General features: G+C 48.1%; 1 protein-coding gene across 2 annotated transcripts in view; it reads right to left on the bottom strand.

Moving 5' to 3' along the window:
* GRIK4 (glutamate ionotropic receptor kainate type subunit 4) overlaps positions 1 to 20,048 on the bottom strand; it is a 485,478-nt gene that overhangs the window by 88,420 nt on the left and 377,010 nt on the right. For both annotated transcript variants that reach the window (XM_043901237.1, XM_043901238.1), the window contains exon 11: positions 67 to 174. In XM_043901237.1, coding sequence (XP_043757172.1) covers positions 67 to 174 — 108 coding nt within the window. The remainder of the gene's footprint in view (positions 1 to 66; positions 175 to 20,048) is intronic.

The raw sequence follows: 20,048 nt of genomic DNA, 5'->3' as shown, positions 1-20,048 counted from the left end.
GAGGCTGCAAGAAGGAGGAGGCACCCCAGGGAGCAGCAGCTGGGAAGCCCTGGGGCACCCGCTTACCAGGATGGTGGTGACGACCAGGGTGGTGTTGAAGAGGCTGTCAGAGATGTTGGAGGCGTACAGGCGGCTGTCCATGCTGAGGCCGTCTGCCACATGCCACTGGCCAATCTGAGGAGACCAAGGAGAGAGGCTGGGAAGGGCTGGGGGGAGGTGGAGGCTGGGGAGCTGGGGTGCTGAGGTCCCCCGAGACTCCAGGGCTGGGGGAGTTGAGAGGCCAGTCCCCTGCCTCTGGCGGGGCTACGGTTAAGTCACAGAAGGAGGGAGCCATGCAGAGTATGGAGCAGAGGGGCTGAACTGGGACAGGGCTACTAGAGTCAGGGGGGTCAGGGAAGGGTAGGGAGACTGTGAAGGAAGGCAAGACGTAAGAGAGAGGTGGAGAGGAAAACAGGAAAAGAAATCAGGGATGGAGGTGACCTAAACGGGAAGGAAATCCAAAAAAGAGGAGATATAGGTACACACATGTACACGTGGCTGATTCACTTGGCTGTACACCAGAGACAAACTCAATATCGTAAAGCAACTAAAGTCCTATAAAAATCACAAACAGAAAAAAGAAGTCAGGAACGGAATGAGGTCAGGGGTGCTCTCTCACCCAGCAGGGTGGGGAGCCGGGGAACTGCATTAACCGGAGGCAGGACTGAGCCGCACAGCTCTTTGGCTCTCGCCTGCCTTCAGGAAGCCTCATCATCTAAATAAGAACCAGCATGGCTACCACGTGGCACTTACTCAGCTCTTCAATAAATGCCCGCTGAATGGTTCAATGGATGCATGAACCATGAGGAGGAAGATCCAGGCTCTAGTTTTGGTGGAGTCACTTGCTGACTGTGAGAACCTTGGCAGGTGACTTGAATCTTTCCCAGGCTCCGTTTCCCCAGCTCTAAATGGGGGTGGCAATGTTTGCCCTGCCTTCTCAGAACAAATGGAAATCACGCATACGCCAGTTCGATGTTACATTATTCAGCCAGACCCAGGACCTCGGATCTCAAATACATCACCCCAGAAGTGACTGAACTTCTCTGAACACATTTCCTCATCTGTAAAATGGGAATAATACAAATTTCATGGGGTCATTGTGAGAACAGATTTAAGCTGAAACTTAATACCTGCTAGTTTCCCTCCTCTTCATTGTCTTGACTAGAGAGGGGGAAAAAAAACCCACAACTTAGTTCCACCAGTTCCATTTAGTTCCACTTTCTAAGAAAGTCACCTAAATCGAAATTCAACATCATTAGGTTTTTAGAGAGTTTGTTTGTTTTCCCAGTGGAACCCTTTTATAGCTACACATATGTGTGTGTGCTACCAATATCTTTCTACTAGCTGGATCCCCTGGCAAACCATTTCTGTTGCTGGGTGTTGGAGGTGGGCAGACAGGAGAGTCGGCTGGCAGCTGGCTAGAAACCCAATGAAATGCACACATCCGCCTTTGCCAGGCATCTCCAGGCACCAGCAGCAGCTTCCCTGGAAAATTCTCACAGGTTCCATGGATGCCACATGGCTCCACCGGCCAGAGCTGGTCTCTGGATTCCTCTTGTGGAAGCTCCAACCACAGTAAAGACTCGTCTCACCTTTGGCTCTGGACCCACCCCCAGAAGGCTGACAGTCAGGGGGAGCAGGACCCATCTCTCTGACATCACGGTCTGGAGCTTAAAGAGGGGAGGGCCAGGCTGGAAGCCTCCAGTTCCAGCAAGAGCGCCGATGCCCTCTACAAGTGTGTTTTCATCTGTCAAAGGAGAGATGGGGGCTTCCCTGGTGGTCCAGTGGTTAAGAATCTGCCTTGCAATATGGGGAACACCGGTTCAATCCCTGGTCCTGGAAGACCCCACATGCAGTGGGGCAACTAAGCCCTTGAGACACAACTACTGAGCCTGAAAGCTGCAATGACTGAGCCTATGTGCAGCAACTACTGAAGCCTGTGCACCAAGAGCCTGTCCTCTGCAGCGAGAGAAGCCACCACCATGGGAAGCCCACACGCCGTAACCAAGAATAGCCCCCGACCGCTGCAACCAGAGAAATTCCATTTGGAGCAACAAAGACCCAGCACAATCAGAAATAAATATATAAACAAACGAAAGAGAAAAAAACCTTTTTTTTTTTTTTAAAAAAAAAGGAGAGATGACCAAAAACCCCTCTCCAAGCTTCAGCAAGGATGCCACTGGTGTCTCCACCTCTGCAAAGGCAGATAGGTACTGCACGAGTTCCTGTTCATTTTAGTTTACAAGCAGCGTCTCCTGCATATCCACACGGGAAGCCCCGTCTCGATAAAGAAACTGAGGCCAAGATAAAAGAGCCCGCTCAACAACTTGCCTGAAGTAACCTCGCCATCAGCTGAGACACCTGAGCTTTAACCCCTGTGCTCTTAGCCCCAGATCGCCTCGCCAAGGATGCCTTCGTGGCGTCCTGCCTGGCTCTTCCAGAGTCCTACCTTCTGTTTACATGTCCATCGCCCCCGCTAGTCTGTGGGGGAGGGCGGGCTTGTTCAGGCTCACCTCCCAGTTTCCTGCACAGAGGAAACCATCATCTCACGCAGGCTGGGTGTTCCTGTCGGTGAGGCAAGAGCAGGGGGCAGGCAGCCTCCTCTGGCTCCCTGGAGTGCCCCCTGGAGGGACCAGCCAGGTCAGGGTACAGCCTGAGCTCCCTGGCCCCCGCCCCTCTCTCTGCTGGGGAGGATGAGGGATGAGCCGCAGATTTTCAAGTAAAGGGGGAAAGGGAACAAGAGTTCCCAGACACCTCATGTGCTGCATGGGCTCTCTCAGCTGTTTGAATTTTCCCAGCAACCTTGTGGAGTAGTGACAGTGTGTTCATTGTATTTACAAGGAAACTAGAGCACAGAGGTTTAATGACCTGCCTAAGGTGGTGGCTCAGTGGTTAAGAACTTGCTAGCCAATGTAGGAGATGTGGGTTCAATCCCTGGGTCAGTTGATCCCCTGAAGAAGGACATGGCAAGGCACTCCAGTATTCTTGCCTGGAAAATCCCATGGACAGAGGAGCCTGGTGGGCTATAGTCCATGGGGTTGCAAAGAGTCAGACACAACTTAGCGACTAAACAAAAACAAAGTCACTTAGTTAGCAGGTGATGCATGATCTTGAACCCAGAGCTGTCTGACTCCTGAATCCAATACCTTTCCCGTGTCCGCTGCTGTCTCTGGGGTGGGGATGCTAATATGTCCTCTATGTAAGCAGCCTGGCCAACCAGAGGAAAGGCTCAAAGGAGCCTCAGCCATATAGCAAGAACCCAGGACACAGCTTTTTTCTCTCCTCGGTTTTTATAGCCACAAAAGCAAGTGAAATGAGTCTGCTTCCCTATCTTCAAGATGGCTAGAACTGGCTCCTGGTGATCTCCTAGGATCAGAAGGGCCAGATTTGAACAGAAAGACCTAATTAACAATAAGTCCATATGTCAGCATCTGGATGTTTGGGACAGGACTGAACTTCTCAGAGTCCTGTCCCCCAAGCATGCACTTCACACAGACAGGACTAGCAAGGCTTCACCCCCTACCAGTTCCGCACCCTCACTGTTCTCAGGGGACGCAGTTCTCACTAACCGCCTGCCCCAGCCCCAGACTCCCTGTCTGACCCAAGTCATGGGATAGGTTGGCATAAAACCTAGGGATATATAGGGATATAAATGATTTACCCAGAGCCAGATCTGACAGCCTGAGCCATGTCCCCTGCCACCCCCCACTTCTGGGGACATGACGAGGAGATGAATTATCCCCCAAGCTCCAGCTAGGAAATGAATCTCCACCCCCCCCAACACTCCCATTAGCCCCCAAGAAATTAATAAACTCATCAGATCCAACAAAGCGGCTTGGCAGCTACTACCCAGAGCAATCTAATTGCAGAAAGGCAGTGGGAGGGAGAGCGAGGGGCAGAGCCAGGCGCCCTGGGACACAGGCTAATTGCCGCACCCACTGGGCACCTTCCACGCCACACACTTGCCAGGGGTGGGCAGGAGCTCCAGCTCGCATCACCGACAATCTGCGGCTCTGCCTCCAGCCAGACTCCCTTGCTCCACCCCACTGACACCTGCCCCAAACCTCCTGCAGGAACAGCTGCTTCGTAAGCCTCTTCCACATGTCCACATGTGCCAGCTTGATTATGCTGCAAATAATGACTTTCTGGGGCCTTCTCTTTGCGCTTTCTCTCTCTCCCACTTGCTCTACTTTCCCACTAGAGACCCCAGGAGTTGCAGGGAAGGGAGGAAAGGCTTTGGACTTGGACACCACCACTGTAAACCTATACAGCACCTTCAGGCAGGTAGGAAAATGACATCCCCCTGGGCTGATGTAGTCCAGCAGGCGCGCAGCTGGGCATGCTGATGCCAGCCTCCACTCACCACTGAGCATCCCAGTCTGCGCTATGCATCAACAGCCCCAGTGTTAGAGGACCTGAGTTGAACTTGACTTCTCTGCTTCTGAGCTTGTGATCCTGGGTGAGTTACTTAATCTCTCTGAGCTTGTTTCCCTCACCTATAAAATGGGTGTTAAAATAGCAGTGATTACCTCCTAACAGTTTGTAAGGAGATTAAATGAGATAATATATGTGCAGAGTGCTAGGTAAGCATTCATTTAATTTGTAATGTCATCATTTGAGACAGAAGGTGGGATCTCTTCTGTGCCCCACACTTGGCACTGTAGACTTTGGGTTATGAGATTAGACCAGGGTCTCCCTGGTGGCTCAGATGGTAAAGAATTTGCCTGCAATACAGGAGACCTGGGTTAGATCACTGGATCGGGAATATCCCCTGGAGGAGGGCATGGCAGCACACTCCAGTATTCTTGCCTGGAGAATCCCATGAACAGAGGAGCCTGGCGGGCTGCAGGGGGCATGTGTTTGATCCCTGGTCAGGGAACCAGATCCTGCATACTGCAACTAAGACCTGGCATAGCCAAATAAATAAATAAAGGTCTTATTTGTCCATTTCATTGATGTAAACACTCCCACTGAGGCTGATTTAAAGCTACCAATATGTAATCATGGGACACTGAGTTGGGAAGAATAGTGTATAACTGGGGAGAGGGGAGCTCTGGCTAGCTGGGTGAGCTGGTTCTAGGACATCACTGGTGCCACCAGGCTCACAGGTCCTGGGATGGGCGCCCATTTATGTCTACAAATCTCACTGCCACCCTGCTTATGAGTAAGGAAAGTGACCTCTGCATAAGGGAATAATTTACCTGAATCCCAGAGCTGAGATGTGGGAAAAACCAGGATTCAAAACAAGGCCAATCTGCTGCTTTATTGAGATCATGATATTTAAAAAAAAAAAGCATATTCCTTCTCACTACTGATTCTATGCTCTTTGAAGGAACTAGAAGTACTTTACCAAATATGAAAATTGGTAGGATATGGGATATCATGGGATATTATGGGATATCCCAAAATACGATATGGGATGTGTTCGCACGTGCACAGAAAGTATCATTTACCCAATTTTTCCAAAGGACAAAGAATCCATATAAATTAATAATAATCTTGCTCCTTTAAGCACTAAAATTGGGGGAGTGGTTAATTATTTATCTGAAAGTATTATTTCCCAAAATTCTTTCCAAGGGAATTATATTAATACTTTCTGCTGTCCTCTTAAACAGAGTACATGCCTTTACCTTAATGCAGTGTCATCCTTTTGAAGGCAATTATTACCCGCTTCTGTGATACAGCGCTGCTATCACTTTCTGAAACGTGGTGGCCTCTCACCCTCATTTCTGTGTTTTCATAAGTTAATTTGTCTGCTTTTCATAGTATCTCTTTTCTCACGGTGAACTGTCATTTCTGACTATCAGGATAGCTGTCTCGAAGCGGCTCTGTCCTTCCAGCAGCTGTGTTTAAGATCCCTGGCTGAGCAACCAGGGGACCAAGCTTGAAAGAACTGCTGTAGGAAAAGCAGAGATAAGGTCTGATGGGGCCTAGGGCTTTCAGCGACCAGACTCTGTGACACTGATAAAGGGCAACCCACAGTCCCTCGGAGAGGCGACTGCCGTACACTTGAATGAGTGTCAGAGACCTGCTTTTGGTCCGCTGCGTGACCCCGGGTCAGGGTAAGCAAGCTGGTCATGCCCTCAGCAAAGCATCATGGGAAATGCTTGTCCAGAAGCCCTGACCCCAGGTGTCCCCTGCTGCTTTCTGAAAGCACTGGTGGTGGAGTCTGGAGATCTGCATTAGCATCCAGCACCGGGACCACAGGGCAACTCACTTAATTTCTCCAAGTCTCATACTTCCCAGCTTCCATCCTCATCCAAGCTCCCAATGAACTTGGCTGGGACTGGAAACCTCCAGGGCCTCTGCTTGTTCTGTTAGACACTCAGCAGCAGACAGCCAACTCTACAAAGCCTCAACTATGGTCACACTGGCCCCTGCTGAGACCCTTCCACTCTTCTTCCACTTTGAATTAAGGGTAAAGACCAGAGTCCTTAAGACCAAGCCCTTCAAACCCATCGGGCCCTGCAAAGCCTCGCCTCTGCCCACCCTCCACGTTCATCTCATACCCTCTTTCCCGGCCTTATCTGAGCTCCAGGCAAACCTTCAAGTGCAAAAAGCTTCTCCCCGTCAGGGTCTCTGGTGCCCGCCGTTCCCTCTCTGGGAGTCTCCTTGCTGCCCGACCCCCTGCCCGCAGCCCCATTTCGGCTAGTTCAGGGGTTGGCAGACCACCGACTGGGAGCCGAATTCAGCTTGCTGCCTGTTTCAGAAAAGAACGTTTTATTGGAACACAGTCACACCCATTCATTGATGTACCGTCTGTGACGACATTCATCTACAACAGTAAAGCTGTAAAGTCTAAATTTTTACCCTCTGGGCCTGTTTACAAGAGAAGTTTTTCAAACTTTGATCTAGTTTATATCTGTTAACCCCTCGGGCCTCAATTTTTCACTCACTACCTCTAGGAAGGCTTTCTTTTAACTCCCAAAGTCAAACTTCTCCCAGAACCACATTCTTTTCCTTTAGAGCATCCGTCTCAGGCTGTCATTACACGTTCATTAATGAGCCCATCACTCACTGCTTGTCTCTCTCCCTGATCCGCTCTCAGTCCTGCCCAGAGAAGCCACACCCCTCCAGCTCCCAAGCCCTCCTGCTCCCTCCCGCCTAGAATCACTAGAGGCTGTCATTTTGCAGCTTTGTTCTCTCCCCAATATGTAAAAAAGGGATTCATTTGTAAAGCCCTGAAGGGTTTCCTCACAACAGTACCTGCCTCCATGAGTATGCACACGGCTCTGTAACATTTAACGTTTCATGTACTTTTAGATGATTGTTCTTTGCACTCAGCACTGCCAGGATCCAGTTTCTAGACAGGATGACATAGCTCCAAGGCTGGGCAAGTCCTTCTGCTCCAGAGTCAAGAGTTTGCAAACACTTACTGATCACCTTTGCACACCAGGCAATCAGCCCTGTGATTTAATTACACAAATTCCTTTGATTCTGCATAACAACTCTGTTACCATTCCCATCTGAGAAATGTAGGCACTTCAGACAAGTTTTTGTTGAAAGAATGAATGAATGAAATAAATGAATTTATTTGGCTGAATGAATGAATGAAACTGAGACTCAGAGACATCAAACTAGCTGAGGATCACAGTTAATATGGGATGAAACTGGAATTAAAACTTGGGTTCTATTTACTGCTCTACCATCTGGTTGGGTTAGGACAGGTGCAAGCTACCCTGACCTTAAGTCCTGGGCCTTGCCACACACCTCTTTCATCACTGTCAACTTGTTCTTTGGAGATTACAGCCCTGAAGGGATTCTGTGCCAGAGTCCACAAGAGTGATCTTGACCAAGGTACAGGGTAGTTTCTTAGGGACTGAGCATAGAAGGTCACGAGGGGAGGGCACCAGAAGACCTACATTTTCTTAACTTCTCTGCCATGCATAAGCTGTGTGACCTTGAGCAAGTCACTTAACCTCTCTGAATCTTCCTTAGCTACAAAATGGAAATAAATGAATTGGCTTTCCCATAGTACAGCAATGCTGTTCCCAGTCAACCGAGCTGTGTGGTTCATGGCTTTTGTGCATGCTCAGTCAGTCATGTCCAGTTCTTTGCAACCCCATGGACTGTAGCCTACCGGACTCCTCTGTACATGGAATTTTTCCAGCAAGAATACTGGAGTGGGTTGTCAATTCTTACTGTAGGGGATTTTCTCAATCCAAGGATTGAACCCTCGTCTTCTGTGTCTCCTGAATTGGCAGATGGATTCTTTACCACTGCCCCACCTGGGAAGCCATGATGGCTTTTGATGAGTGATAATAAGCCATGGGAACTTAATAGCACTACTGTCTGTCTGGTAGAAATGCAGCTGACCGGAAGTCAAGTTCTACCCTGTCGTGTGCTATGTGGCCCTGGGAAGTCAATTTTGCTACCTATAAGATAAGGCCCTTCTCCTCTTACTGGGATCATATAAGGCAATCACAGCAGTGACAAAAGTTTAAAGCCCTATCCAAACATAAGCTCTTTCTTCCAGATCCTTGTGTTCTAGGGCCATCCAAGGTTGAATGTCATAACACATGATTCACCTTTTTAACCTCAGCTTCAGGGTTCAAAGTTGAAGTTTTCACTAGGAAGAATACATAAAATAATGTATTAGTGTCTCCTTGAGTACAGAGAACTAATTTCAACATACAGGCAGTAAAAGTGATGGTCTGATGTGAACCACTAAGGCTAGGAATTGAGACTCAGTTATAGTTTGGAGTGTCTATAGCATAGGTCTGTGCCTTGATATATGACCAATTAAAAGATTTGTAATGGAAGCCTCCATGGTGAACCCCTGGCATGAAGAAGCAAAATGTTTACCGAATTTAAATCCAGTATCTCCAGTCATAAAACTTCAGTTCACATGGGAGACTAGATCAGAGGTCCCTTGCCTGAGCAGGGTGATCTGGGGAACAAAGGGAGTTATTGATGTTGGCTGAAGATCTCGTTCTCCCAGCCAAAATATTCTTTTAGCACAAAATATGCACTTACATGCAAAATACTGTAAAAACCCAGGATCAAAGGACAACAGTCGCAAATGGCAAAGGTAAAAGATCAAAAACAATCCTGAGGAAATATGGGAAGACTTCATATCAAATGAGCTCTTTCTGGGCTGATTAAGCCTTCAGCTGAGTTGGTCTAAGGCAGTGTTTTGTTCCACTGTGGCTGCTACCCATTAGTAGGTTAGGAAATCAATTTAGTGGGTCAAGACCTGCATTTTAAAAATGAAATATATATCCAGAACAGAGCAGAGTGCAACCCACACAGCATGGGCACCTACTGTTTCATAAGCTTTAGCTTCAATTATGCGGGGATGGGTGTTACTGTATGTCCTGGATTTGCAACCAAAATGCAAGTGATGCTCAAAAAGGACAAAAGGGCCTGGCACAGGGGATTCAGACACTTTGCCTGTTCACTGCTCTATAGTCAGCCCCTAGCAGAGTACCTGGAACACAACTGATGCTCAATAAAACACATTTTTGGCAATAATGAACTCCTATCCTAGTCACTTTTAACTGCAGGACCAACTGCAGGACTATGAAAATTATGCAAGTTGATACTTTTGAGCATGTTGTTGTTTAGTCACTAAGTCGTGTTCGCCTCTTTTGCAACCCCATGGACTACAGCCAGGATCCTCTGTCCATGAGATTTCCCAGGCAAGACTGCTGGAGTGGGTTGCCATTTCCTTTTCCAGGGTATCTCCCCAACCCAGGGTTTGAACCCACATCTCCTGCATTGGCAGGTGTGTTCCTTACCCCTGAGTCACCAGGGAAGCCCTTGGAGCCTGTGCTGAGTGCCACATATGGACTAAATGCTTTACATTTGTTATTTAATCTTCCCAACTACACTACATGGAAGGTACTACTATCATCCGATTTTACAGATTAGAAAACAGATGTTCGAAGAGGTTAGGTTTCTTGCCCAAAGTTCCATAGTTGACGCAGATTTAAACCAGGCAGGTCTACTCCGCTGCGTTGCCCCCAAGATATTAATTTTCCTGGGCTGCAGACGTGTAGCTAAACATTTGGAAAACCTTTTCATTGTTATTCCTTATCTATTGGTATTTGTTGTAAAGTCTTCCTGCCTGAGAGTCTACATTCCTGGGGTCAGCCTTTGCTTTTCCTTGCCTTTGGTTCTGACTTACATATTTATGAGAGGATAGTTAAATAAAGCTTGAGGAAGGGGACAGAGAGGTTCATGGAAAAAGTAAAGCATCAGGAATTCTGGCTTCCTGACATGGTTCTCCCATCAACTGGCTCTGGCCTCTGAATCCCACGCATGACCACTAGTACTGGGAGCCCTTGTTTGGGCTCACCAGAGCCCCCTTCCTCTGTGGATGCCCAGCCAGCCAGCAACCTTCCGCCTGAATGCCACCCCCTTGGGCAGATCCTTCCCAACCTCTCATTCACCATCACAGAGACTCAGGCATGAAGCTCTGAACTTCTCCTTTATAGCGCTCATTGTATAATTATTTAGATAATTATTTATTTTGTGTAATTATTTAGGTAACTATTTGTTTCAAGTCTATTTCCTGCACTACAAAATCCATTCTATGACTAATGGGACTCCGTTTTATTCCCCACATATCCCCAATGCCCAGCGTGGAATCAGCACTTAGTAAATATTTGACAATTGCATTAATAAATTCCTCTTTGGAGCTCCAGCTCCCAGGACAGCACCTGGGTGCTCAATAAATGTGTGTCAAATTGAATTATGAAATTTCCTTGGGAAAGTCCCTTCTTTTTAGTCTTTAGTCATCTTACTTATAAAAGAAGGCTCTAGTCTAGCCCTTTCCAGCTCAAACATGAATTCCTGAAAGTTCCAGGTAGGTGTATTAATGCAGCATAGTTTTTCAAAGGGCTTTGGGGGAATGCCAGGAATAGACAGTCCTAAGAAGTACAACATAAAGAGGCCTGGAAAGGTGATTGTAGAAGAGCACTGGAAGCCTGGCTGCCCAGGTATGAAAATAAAGCAGGTGGTCACCTATGAGGATGCCAGGAAGGCGGATCTCCCTGCCAGGAATCAGCTCTCTCTGAGCCCCACGGCTCATGCCTGTCATCCCTTCACTAGAAAGCATGGTCTGAGAGCTGGTCAACATGGAAATAAATATCAAAATGTTAACACATTAATATTATTATTCAATTCAACAGCTATTTACTGAGCCAGTCAGCTGCACACACTGCTTACTTACACCTCAAATATTGCAAGTGTTGTTCCAGACACCACTCTTTCAGTGGAGCATAGACTAACTGGAGTGTGTTCCAAGCACATGTCTTCCCTCTTGGCTGAACTCATTACAGTTGGTTCTCATTATTTATGGTAGTTTTGTTCTAACATTGCCACAAACACTGAACTAGGGAGACTGAAGCATTTCTCCTAAGGAAAAAACAGGGTTATGTTCCTATGAGTCTCCAGTCACATTTTGATCAACCAGTTAACACATAACCTCGATTTATGTGTGTTTCTGCTGATAGATATCTTATTTAATACATACTGTTGATTCATTAACATTGACTGAAATCACATTCTAGAAGGAACAAGTAAAGGCAGTCATTGGAAGGATAGATGAGATGTGTGGACCCAAGAAATGGAATTAAAGACAAAAGGAAGAGGCTTCAGAAAAAAAAAGAATTCCACCCAATAGATGGAGAAACTTTTTAACAGTGACAGCTTTCTAAGATGGAATATGCTATCCCTATAGGTAGTGAGTTCCTTGAATGCACTGGAGGATTCAAGCACAGACTCTACTTCATGAGAACACATTTGCAAGAATCTAAGCATTTGACTAGCACACTGGTCTAGAGGGTCGTATTAATCCTTTTGGCCTCAAGAGTGTGGGATCTGGATCACACTTCTATATCTGGGGAATCAGGAGCAAGGCCAGGGCATCAAGGGACAGATGAGGTCCTTGGACACTGTGAGAAAACAGAACAGGAGTATGGGGTAATGAATGCAGAAAGACAAAGTCACTGTAGGAAAACATCAGCCATTCGTGAGTTCGCTCATTTCTGGTCTTCTCTTCTGGCTGAACTCACGATGTTTGGTTCTCATAATTCATGGTAGTTGTGTTCTATAACATTACCACAAACACTGAATTAGGGAGACAGAACCATTTCTCCTTAGGGAAAAACAGATCTAGGGTCCTATGAGCCTCTGGTCGCAACATTTCCATCAACCAATTAACACATAACCTCGATGTATGTGTGTGTCTGCTGGTAGACATCTTACTTAATACATACTGCTGATTCATTAACATTGAACAACAGCACTAAATGTCATGTGTGAACAACGTTTTCCTAACGCCTGTATTTTCTCTGTAAGGCACACTGCAGCTTTCTTGCACTTAGGAACACTAGACAGCACTTTGGCAGTAAGTGCAGGGGTTATTTTAAATAGCAAAATCACCAAGAAAAATCACAAAAAGGTGAAAGATGTGACACTGCAGAGACTATGAAAAGAATCCTTGTTTATAGTATGAGCCCGAAGAAGAAGGCAGAGCATCGCCTAGTTGGACACCAGCTGGGAACATGCCAGGTGACCCACTCAAATTTTTCCCTGCCACGCACACATCTGTGAGAGCACCGTGAGCACTGCATTGGGGTTGTTGCTTTTGTCTAGTTGCTAAGTCGTGTCTGACTCTTTTGTGACCCCATGGACTATAGCCTGCCAGGCTCCACTGTCCATGGGATTTCCTGGGCAAGAATGCTGGAGTAGGATGCCATTTCCTTTTCCAGGGGATCTTCCTGACCCAGAGATCAAACCCTCATCTCCTGCATTGGCAGGCAGATTCTTTACCCCTGAGCCACCAGGGAAGGGTTGCATTGGGGTTACAAATATATTTTAGTGAATAGACAGATTGGCAAATATGGAATCTGCAAATAATGAGGATCAACTGTACTCATCTGCACTCGAATGTTTGGCTCTTGGAAAGATGTGCCCAGGCTTCCATCCCGAATCCCCAATCTCTGGAATATGAACTGGAACTGGGCCTAGCCCTCAACACTCCTCCTGCCAAAGAGAACAAATCGACAGTGGCTCTTTCCAGGGACTCTGGTGACCAATAAGTACTCACTAGGGCAAGAATAGAGATGGGTTCATCCCACTTGGCTCTGGCTGAGGTCCTCTCCTCAGCAATGCTCTTAAGGAGTCTAAAAGACTCTTCAACTAGCTTAGGGTTTCAGAAGATAAATTTCCCTGAGTAGGGCAGTGAGGATGCTCATCTCATTTTTCTCTTTGGATGGAAATACTGATTTTGATGATTTCTTTTACCTACATCTCAACTCCCTCTTTTTCTTCATATGGTCAAAAATCTCACAGACATTCTTCTAAACATTTTGGAAGCTCGTCAAACTAGCATATCAGTATACACTCAGTCATGTCCGACTCTTTGAGACCCCATGGACTGTAGCCCCTCAGGCTCCTCCGTCCATGGGATCTCCCAAGCAAGAATACCGGAATGGATTGCCATTTTCTTCTCCAGGGGATCTTCCTGACCCAGGGAGTGTACTGGAGTCTCCTGCGTCTCCTGCATTGCAGATGGATTCTTTACTGCTTGAGCCATCAGGGAACCCCCATCAAACCAGCATGGGGTGAGTGCAAGACAGAGACTGTAAACGTGAAGACTCAGCTTCACAGCCCTTGCTCACCTCCCTGAAGATGGAAGGTATTTCAAATTAGCTGCTGAGGAGAGAATTTATCAGAGAGCTCAGGCATGTTTGAGATTTTTTCATCTTACAAGAAAATTACTGCCCACAAACACAACACAGTCAGGGCAAGGAGAGTGCCTGGCTTCATCTGTTAACTCACCGGGTAGAGAAGTTTCTCAGGGAAGCAGTTGTACTAATAACACACAACTTTGAGCTCTGAGCGGCAGATGCCAATTGAACTAATGGTTCTAATGAAGCATCTGGGCTGGAGGAAGCTGATCATGTCCCATCCTCCAGGAGTCAGGGGAAGGCTGAGAAGGCAAGAGGGCAGAGGAAGCTTTCAAGGATGGACTGAGGATGGTCCATTGCTGCTCCTAGGCAGACGCAGACTGTGGGTGGGAGATGGTGTGTGGCTGGGCCTCACGGAGCTCCGGGAAGATGGGGAGCTTTTAGGTGGGGGAGGGCAGTGGTGTCAGCAGCTCTTGTCTGGACAGGCCGCAGGCATCCTGGGAATTCTCCCAGGAGTAAAGCTGTGACTTCTGGTTTTCGTTTTCACACCCACTCAGAAACTCTGCAGGGTGGAACTGCTCATACCACCGCATGAGGGAGTGGACGAAGGACAGAGGTTGGGGCTGGAAGAAGGAGAGGGAGAGGTGGGGGAGCGCTGTGGGGAACCCATCCTGGAGCGGGGAGGGGTGGGGGTGGGCAGCCGACAGAATTTATTTCCACTAAGCCCGGCCGGCCCGGGCTGGCCCTTGCAGCCCTCTTGCAGGACTCTGGAGTTGCTGCAGGAGTGATGTGAGCATATGGTTTGGTCCTGCTTCATCTCTCTACTGTGAGGCAGGTAAGAAGTGAGATTCCAGGAATACTGCATGCATAGAGAGAAATACAGGAATAGACATCTCCACAAGGCACCCAAACTAAAATGAGCACGGTAGAGGAGAATCCTCAACACACATCTATGAAAAATATTCCATTCTGTTCTCACCATAATTTGATGACTCACATAAAGCAGATACTATGATGACCATCATTCCAGTCTCACTGAGGATGCAATCAAGGAATGGAATGCTGGGAGCTATGAGAGCTGGGACCCGGTCTGAGCCCTTCCACAGCCCCGCAGTGGCCGCCCTGCACACAGCTCCTTCTCGCCTCCCTGAATTTTCCCCTCCCCTTGGCCCACTTGCCTGTACTCCCCACACCTCTGGCCTGGAGCCTGCCCTGTGTCTCATCAGAGTTGAGGGATGCGGGCTGCTTCCTGAGACTAAATTAGCAGCTCTCCCTGGCTCGAGCTGGCTGAAGAGGCGCGGGAAGCCGTCACTCAGAACTGGCAAACTTCCCCAGGCTGAGTTCAGGCAGGATGCGTGATCGGGCATATTATAAGAAATAGATTTCAAACACAGCCCTTTAAATTCCCATTCCTCTGCCCAAAAGCAGCCCGCTGTTTGAAATTTCAAGTAGCTCTAATTTGTTTGCTGGCTGACGTGTGAATAAGCATCGGCAGTCAGTGACTTTTCCATCAGAGCTGATAAGCGGGAAGCCCCTGTGCTTTGGGAGGAAGAGCCAGAAGTCTGTGGGCCAGGGAGGCGGGAGGAGGGGAGGCCCTCAGGTGACACCCTCCCAAAGCCAACTCATCTGCCCCTTGACTGTTAGTCATCCTGAGGGTGGCCAGGAGTGCCAGATGCCCTCACAGGAGGGGGTGCTTAATATTAATAGACTTCTAATGAACCAGAGGACTATCGCTGTCAGAGAACGGAAGCAAATGGAAAGGGAGAATCGTATCAATGATTGGAGGGACTTCCACTCCAGTTTTCAAATTCCAGCTGCCCATGGGGTGGCTTGTCATGTGAAATCTCTCTTGAACAAATGAGGAACGCTGGACAAAATCCTAGGTCCCCAGGCTTCCTCCACACTTCCCAGGTCCCAGCCCTGGGCTCTATACACCCTAGTCCCTTGTTCACAGATGCCTCCTTTTTCCCAGCCCTTGCTGAGTCTCACTCCCAGCTGGGTGATCCTCGGCTGTAGTCATGGAGTCCCCAAGGAGGCTTGTCCCTCCGCAAACCTGGAGTGACAACAGTCCAAGCGTGCTACAGAAGAGGCGGCCACAGAGCAGGTGAAAGGAGCGCCTGGAGACTCCCTGAGGGCTACCCTGGTGGGCCAGTGGTTAAGCATCCACCTGCCAATGCAGGGACACGAGATCGATCCCTGGCCTGGCAAGATCCAACATGCTTTGGGGCAACTAAGATGGTGCAGCACAGCTACTGAGGCCGGCGCGCCTAGAGCCTGTGTTCTGCAACAAGAGAGGCCACCACAGCGAGAAGTCCAGCACCACAACTACAGAGTGGCCCCTACCTGCCACAACTAGAGAAAGCCTGCATGCAGCAATAAAGGCCCAGTGCAGCCACAAATTAATTAATTAATTTAAAAAGACTCCCTGAGAAGGGGCTCTGTGATCTGAGCTCTGGAGGTGTCAGCAGGAGTAGCCGAGGAGAAATGGGATTGAGGCCGCAGGAGTGTGAGACAGCCAGGTGTGTTGTGGAATCACTAGGGCCAGGCATCAGGGGGGCTGGTCAGGGAGGAGGCTCCCAGCAGGCAGGGCCCAGCACGTTACAGGCTTGCTGTGGAGCTGCCATTTACCCTGAAAGCAAACGGGGGCCACCATGGGCTTTTCAGTCCAGGACTAATGTTTCCTCCTGCCTCCTCTGGTGGGAAATTTGGGCCTGATAACCTTTCAGGTCTCCTCCAACCCTAAGAATTTATAATGTTCTGGGAGATGTTGACAACTGTTTTAAACCTCTCACCAATTCCCCTTCCCCCCAGCCCCTTCATTAAAAGGGAAAAGTGACTTCTCAGGAACCTTCAAAGCAGCCTCCAAACCACCAATCTCTATCTCCTCTCCCTTCTCTGGAGAACCTGCTGCCTCAGAATTTCCTCATCAAAGGCCAAGTTGTGGGGAATGGCCTGCCAGGCAGCCCTCTGGCTGACCCTCTTGTCAGGTCCATCCTTGCAGCAAGTGAGGCAGCTGATTTCCAGCAATCAATCCCCACTCCTGCGTGGCTGAGCTGGGACCCACTGAGGCAGCTTCAAAGGATCTGCATGTTTATGGTAAACTCCCTCCTTGGATGGAAAACGTATTCAACAGTAGCAATCACTGGGCTCTCTGAGCGGCTTCCCCGACTGGCAAACTGTCTGAGCCTTAAAGGCTGTTCTCGTTAGCGTAGGTGAGACCTGAGCTATGCCAGAGGCTCATGCAAAGAGGAATGGGGGACAGAACACAGATGTGGGGATGGGGGGATCTGTCCATGGACCTGTTTATGACTCCCTCCTCACTGTTCCTCCAAGGCCATGTGCAGGCAATGGCAACACAGACCATCATCTGACAGCGTGTTTTGGGGATTTACTATTGTTCTTTGCTTTGGAAGTGGGAGAAGCGATCTGAAGGGGGGACAGACCCCAGCAGGTCTGCTAAAGTTGCATCAAAGCAACAGACACTTCCTGGTCTTCTGGCTGCGAGCGCCAAGATAACAAGTGTAGCTACCTTTACACTACTCAGTGATGCAGCCGAAGCACGTTCTAGAGTCACACTGGACGACCCCACCCAGACCTCCGTGGAAGATGGCAGATGTGTCTGCTGTGGGGTGGGGTGGGGTGGGGTGGGGGGCCTCTGTAGGCAAGGGGGCAGCACAGGAGATCAAAGAGAGACATCCTGTACTCCCAGCAACTGGTGAGACCTGCAGGAACTTCGAGAAGTTGGAGACTGGAGTCCCTGAACCTTTTAGAAGACACTACATCCCTAATTCTCAGTTTGTAAGAGTGACTCAGAAAAGCCATCTTGCCCATCCTCCTGCCTCTGGTTAGCACTATACTCAAGTCATTCCAGGAAATCAGGTCCTTGGAAAGCTGGGTTTGTATCCGCTTTGGAAAACAAAACATGGCTGCCGACTCAGTGTTTTTATTTGCTTACTTCTGGCCATCTCTGCCAATCTCCATCTCCACACACACAGAGTTAAGTGAATCCATGGTCCATGAAAAGGTGGCTCAGGACTGGTTTCTATGAAAAAACCACGTGAAAATAACTCTGTATATTTTGGAAGTGGTGCCTAGGGGCAAGAGGAGTAGTTAATTAATTCCAAGGGCTGCAGTTCAGAATGAACCAAAATTTGAAGACTAATTCCAGTAAGCAGGTTAATGTGGCAAATAGAAATGGAACGTTTTGAGTGAGGGAGGTGAAAGTCTCATGGTGCTCTCAACTATGTGCCACTTAGCTTCATCTGGAGCCTGGTCCCCACTTTAAAGTCTTTATTGAATTTGCTACAATATTCCTTCTGTTGTTTTATGTTCTGGTTTTTCGGCCATGAGGCATGTGGGACCTTAGCCTCCCGATCAGGGATCGAACCCAAACCCCCTGCATTGGAAGATGAAGTCTTAACCACTGGGCCACTGGGGAAGTCCCGGGTCTCGTGTTTTAACAGAGCTCCAGACAAACCAAAAGCCATTTATGGTGAGAAATTCGTCAACTGTGTCGCACTGGGAATGGCTAGGGGCCGTGGTTTGGGGTAAGAAAAAGTCAGAGGGGCAGGACAACTCAAGCACTGGACAGTGACTGTTGACTGTAATTTTTGCTTTTCCCAAAAGATGAGGAGCTCTGACTCATTTATCTTACATTTCCAGCCTTTGACACAAAGTAGGTGCTCAAAAAAATTTTATGCTAAGTTTCAAAAAGGAATGAATGAAATCAAATCAAATTATGTTTAAGTATTTGAAGAGCTGGTAAAAAAAAAAAGAGAGGGAGAGAAAGCGGATTGTTCTGGGCTGCTTAATGGGGCAGGATTAGGAGGCAGGTTTTGACTCTGTGCCTGGAAGCTTCTGGAATGTGTCCCTGGGGAGGCACTGAACTCCCCAGCCTAGGATGTGCTCAAGGAGAGGATGTATGGCTGCTTCCCTCAGGGATGCTGTGGAGAACATTCTTGCATTGGGTTGGAAGATCAGACCAGAGGCCTCAAGGGTCTCCTCCAGCTTGTTCTGGGCCATTCTGCAGAGCAGAAGGACCAGAGACCGTGTAAACAGCTACACCTCAATCAGCTCTTAAGTTTGGAACTAACTAGCTAAATGGATGGGAGCTTCCCAGGTGGCTCAGTGGTAAAGAATCTGCCTGCCGATGCAGGAGACACAGGAGATGAGGGTTTGATCCCTGGTCCAGGAAGATCTCACGGAGAAAGGAATGACAAACCCATTTCAATACTCTTGCCTGGGAAATCCCACAGACAGAGGAGCCTGGCGGGCGAGAGTCCATGGTGTTGCAAAGAGTTGGACATGACTGAGCAACCAAGCACAACAGCTGAATGGATGAGGACCATGATTCTCTCTGTTTCTCTACTTGCAAGATGGAGTGACCAGCCTTTAGGCATGGTTGATAAAAGGATGAGAAATTTTAAGTACACAAAACACCCAGCACAGCTCACCTTGTAGCAGACACCCAGTAAAGGATATCCATTCTCATTATGTCAGCAGTCAGCTTTCTATCTAACCACAGGCGAGCAGAACAGAGTGCTATGCAAATCTAGTTTCAGTTATCTTGGAGCTTAGCCAGGCCAGACGTTGAGAGGTTACCATCCTCACTGCACAGAGGGAGAAAGTTGAGGTACTCTGTAGTGATACACAGTGAGCCAGTCGACAAATGTTGATCCCACCTCCCTGGCCTCATCCCTCCCTCTCCCAAAGGCTTAATTAGAGCCTGTTAAGCCATTTCCGATCCTCAGATGAAAGGTGTACTCATCTTATTACAGCCCTAACAAAGTCACTGGGGGCCTGCTCAGAATCTCTGATCTTTAAACCAAGTTAAAATGAAGGAAATTAAGGGCCCGCTGATGCTGTGCTTCATTTTTCCCCTTGCCTCTTTCAAATATGATTTCTTGCAAATTAGGCAGGAAGATTATACTATTCTGATACCACCCAGGACATCTTCTGGAAGATGGGGAGGGAGAATTTTGGATAGAGATAGGAGATCTCATACAGGCAAAAACTGGGGGCTGAAGCTAGCAAACCTTGTCCAGGTTTGGAAATGTTCCTTCCAGGACACTGTAGGGAACATTTTCCCCTAAACAGCCTCCAATGGAAGCTCCACAGATGGAAAACCCTCTCCAAACAGAATCAAAACAGTAATTTTTTTAAATGGTAAAAAAAAAGAAAAAAAACCCTGAAATTCTAAAAGACTATTTTTAAAATGGTAATAATCCCTTAATCAGCCACTGGCAGGGACTATGGTATTTGGTTCAGACATTTTACCAATTACAACCCACTGGGTCCCTGCGTGGTGCTTTTTAAATAATCAAACCCAGCTCTTAACAGTCACTCGCCCAGACAGGAAGAGAAAGAACA

This window comes from Cervus elaphus, chromosome 1 (genome assembly GCF_910594005.1).
Source record: "Cervus elaphus chromosome 1, mCerEla1.1, whole genome shotgun sequence".
Taxonomy (NCBI): Eukaryota; Metazoa; Chordata; class Mammalia; order Artiodactyla; family Cervidae; genus Cervus; species Cervus elaphus.
The sequence above is the reverse complement of the archived record's forward strand: the minus strand, read 5'-3'. Positions and strand labels throughout refer to the sequence as shown.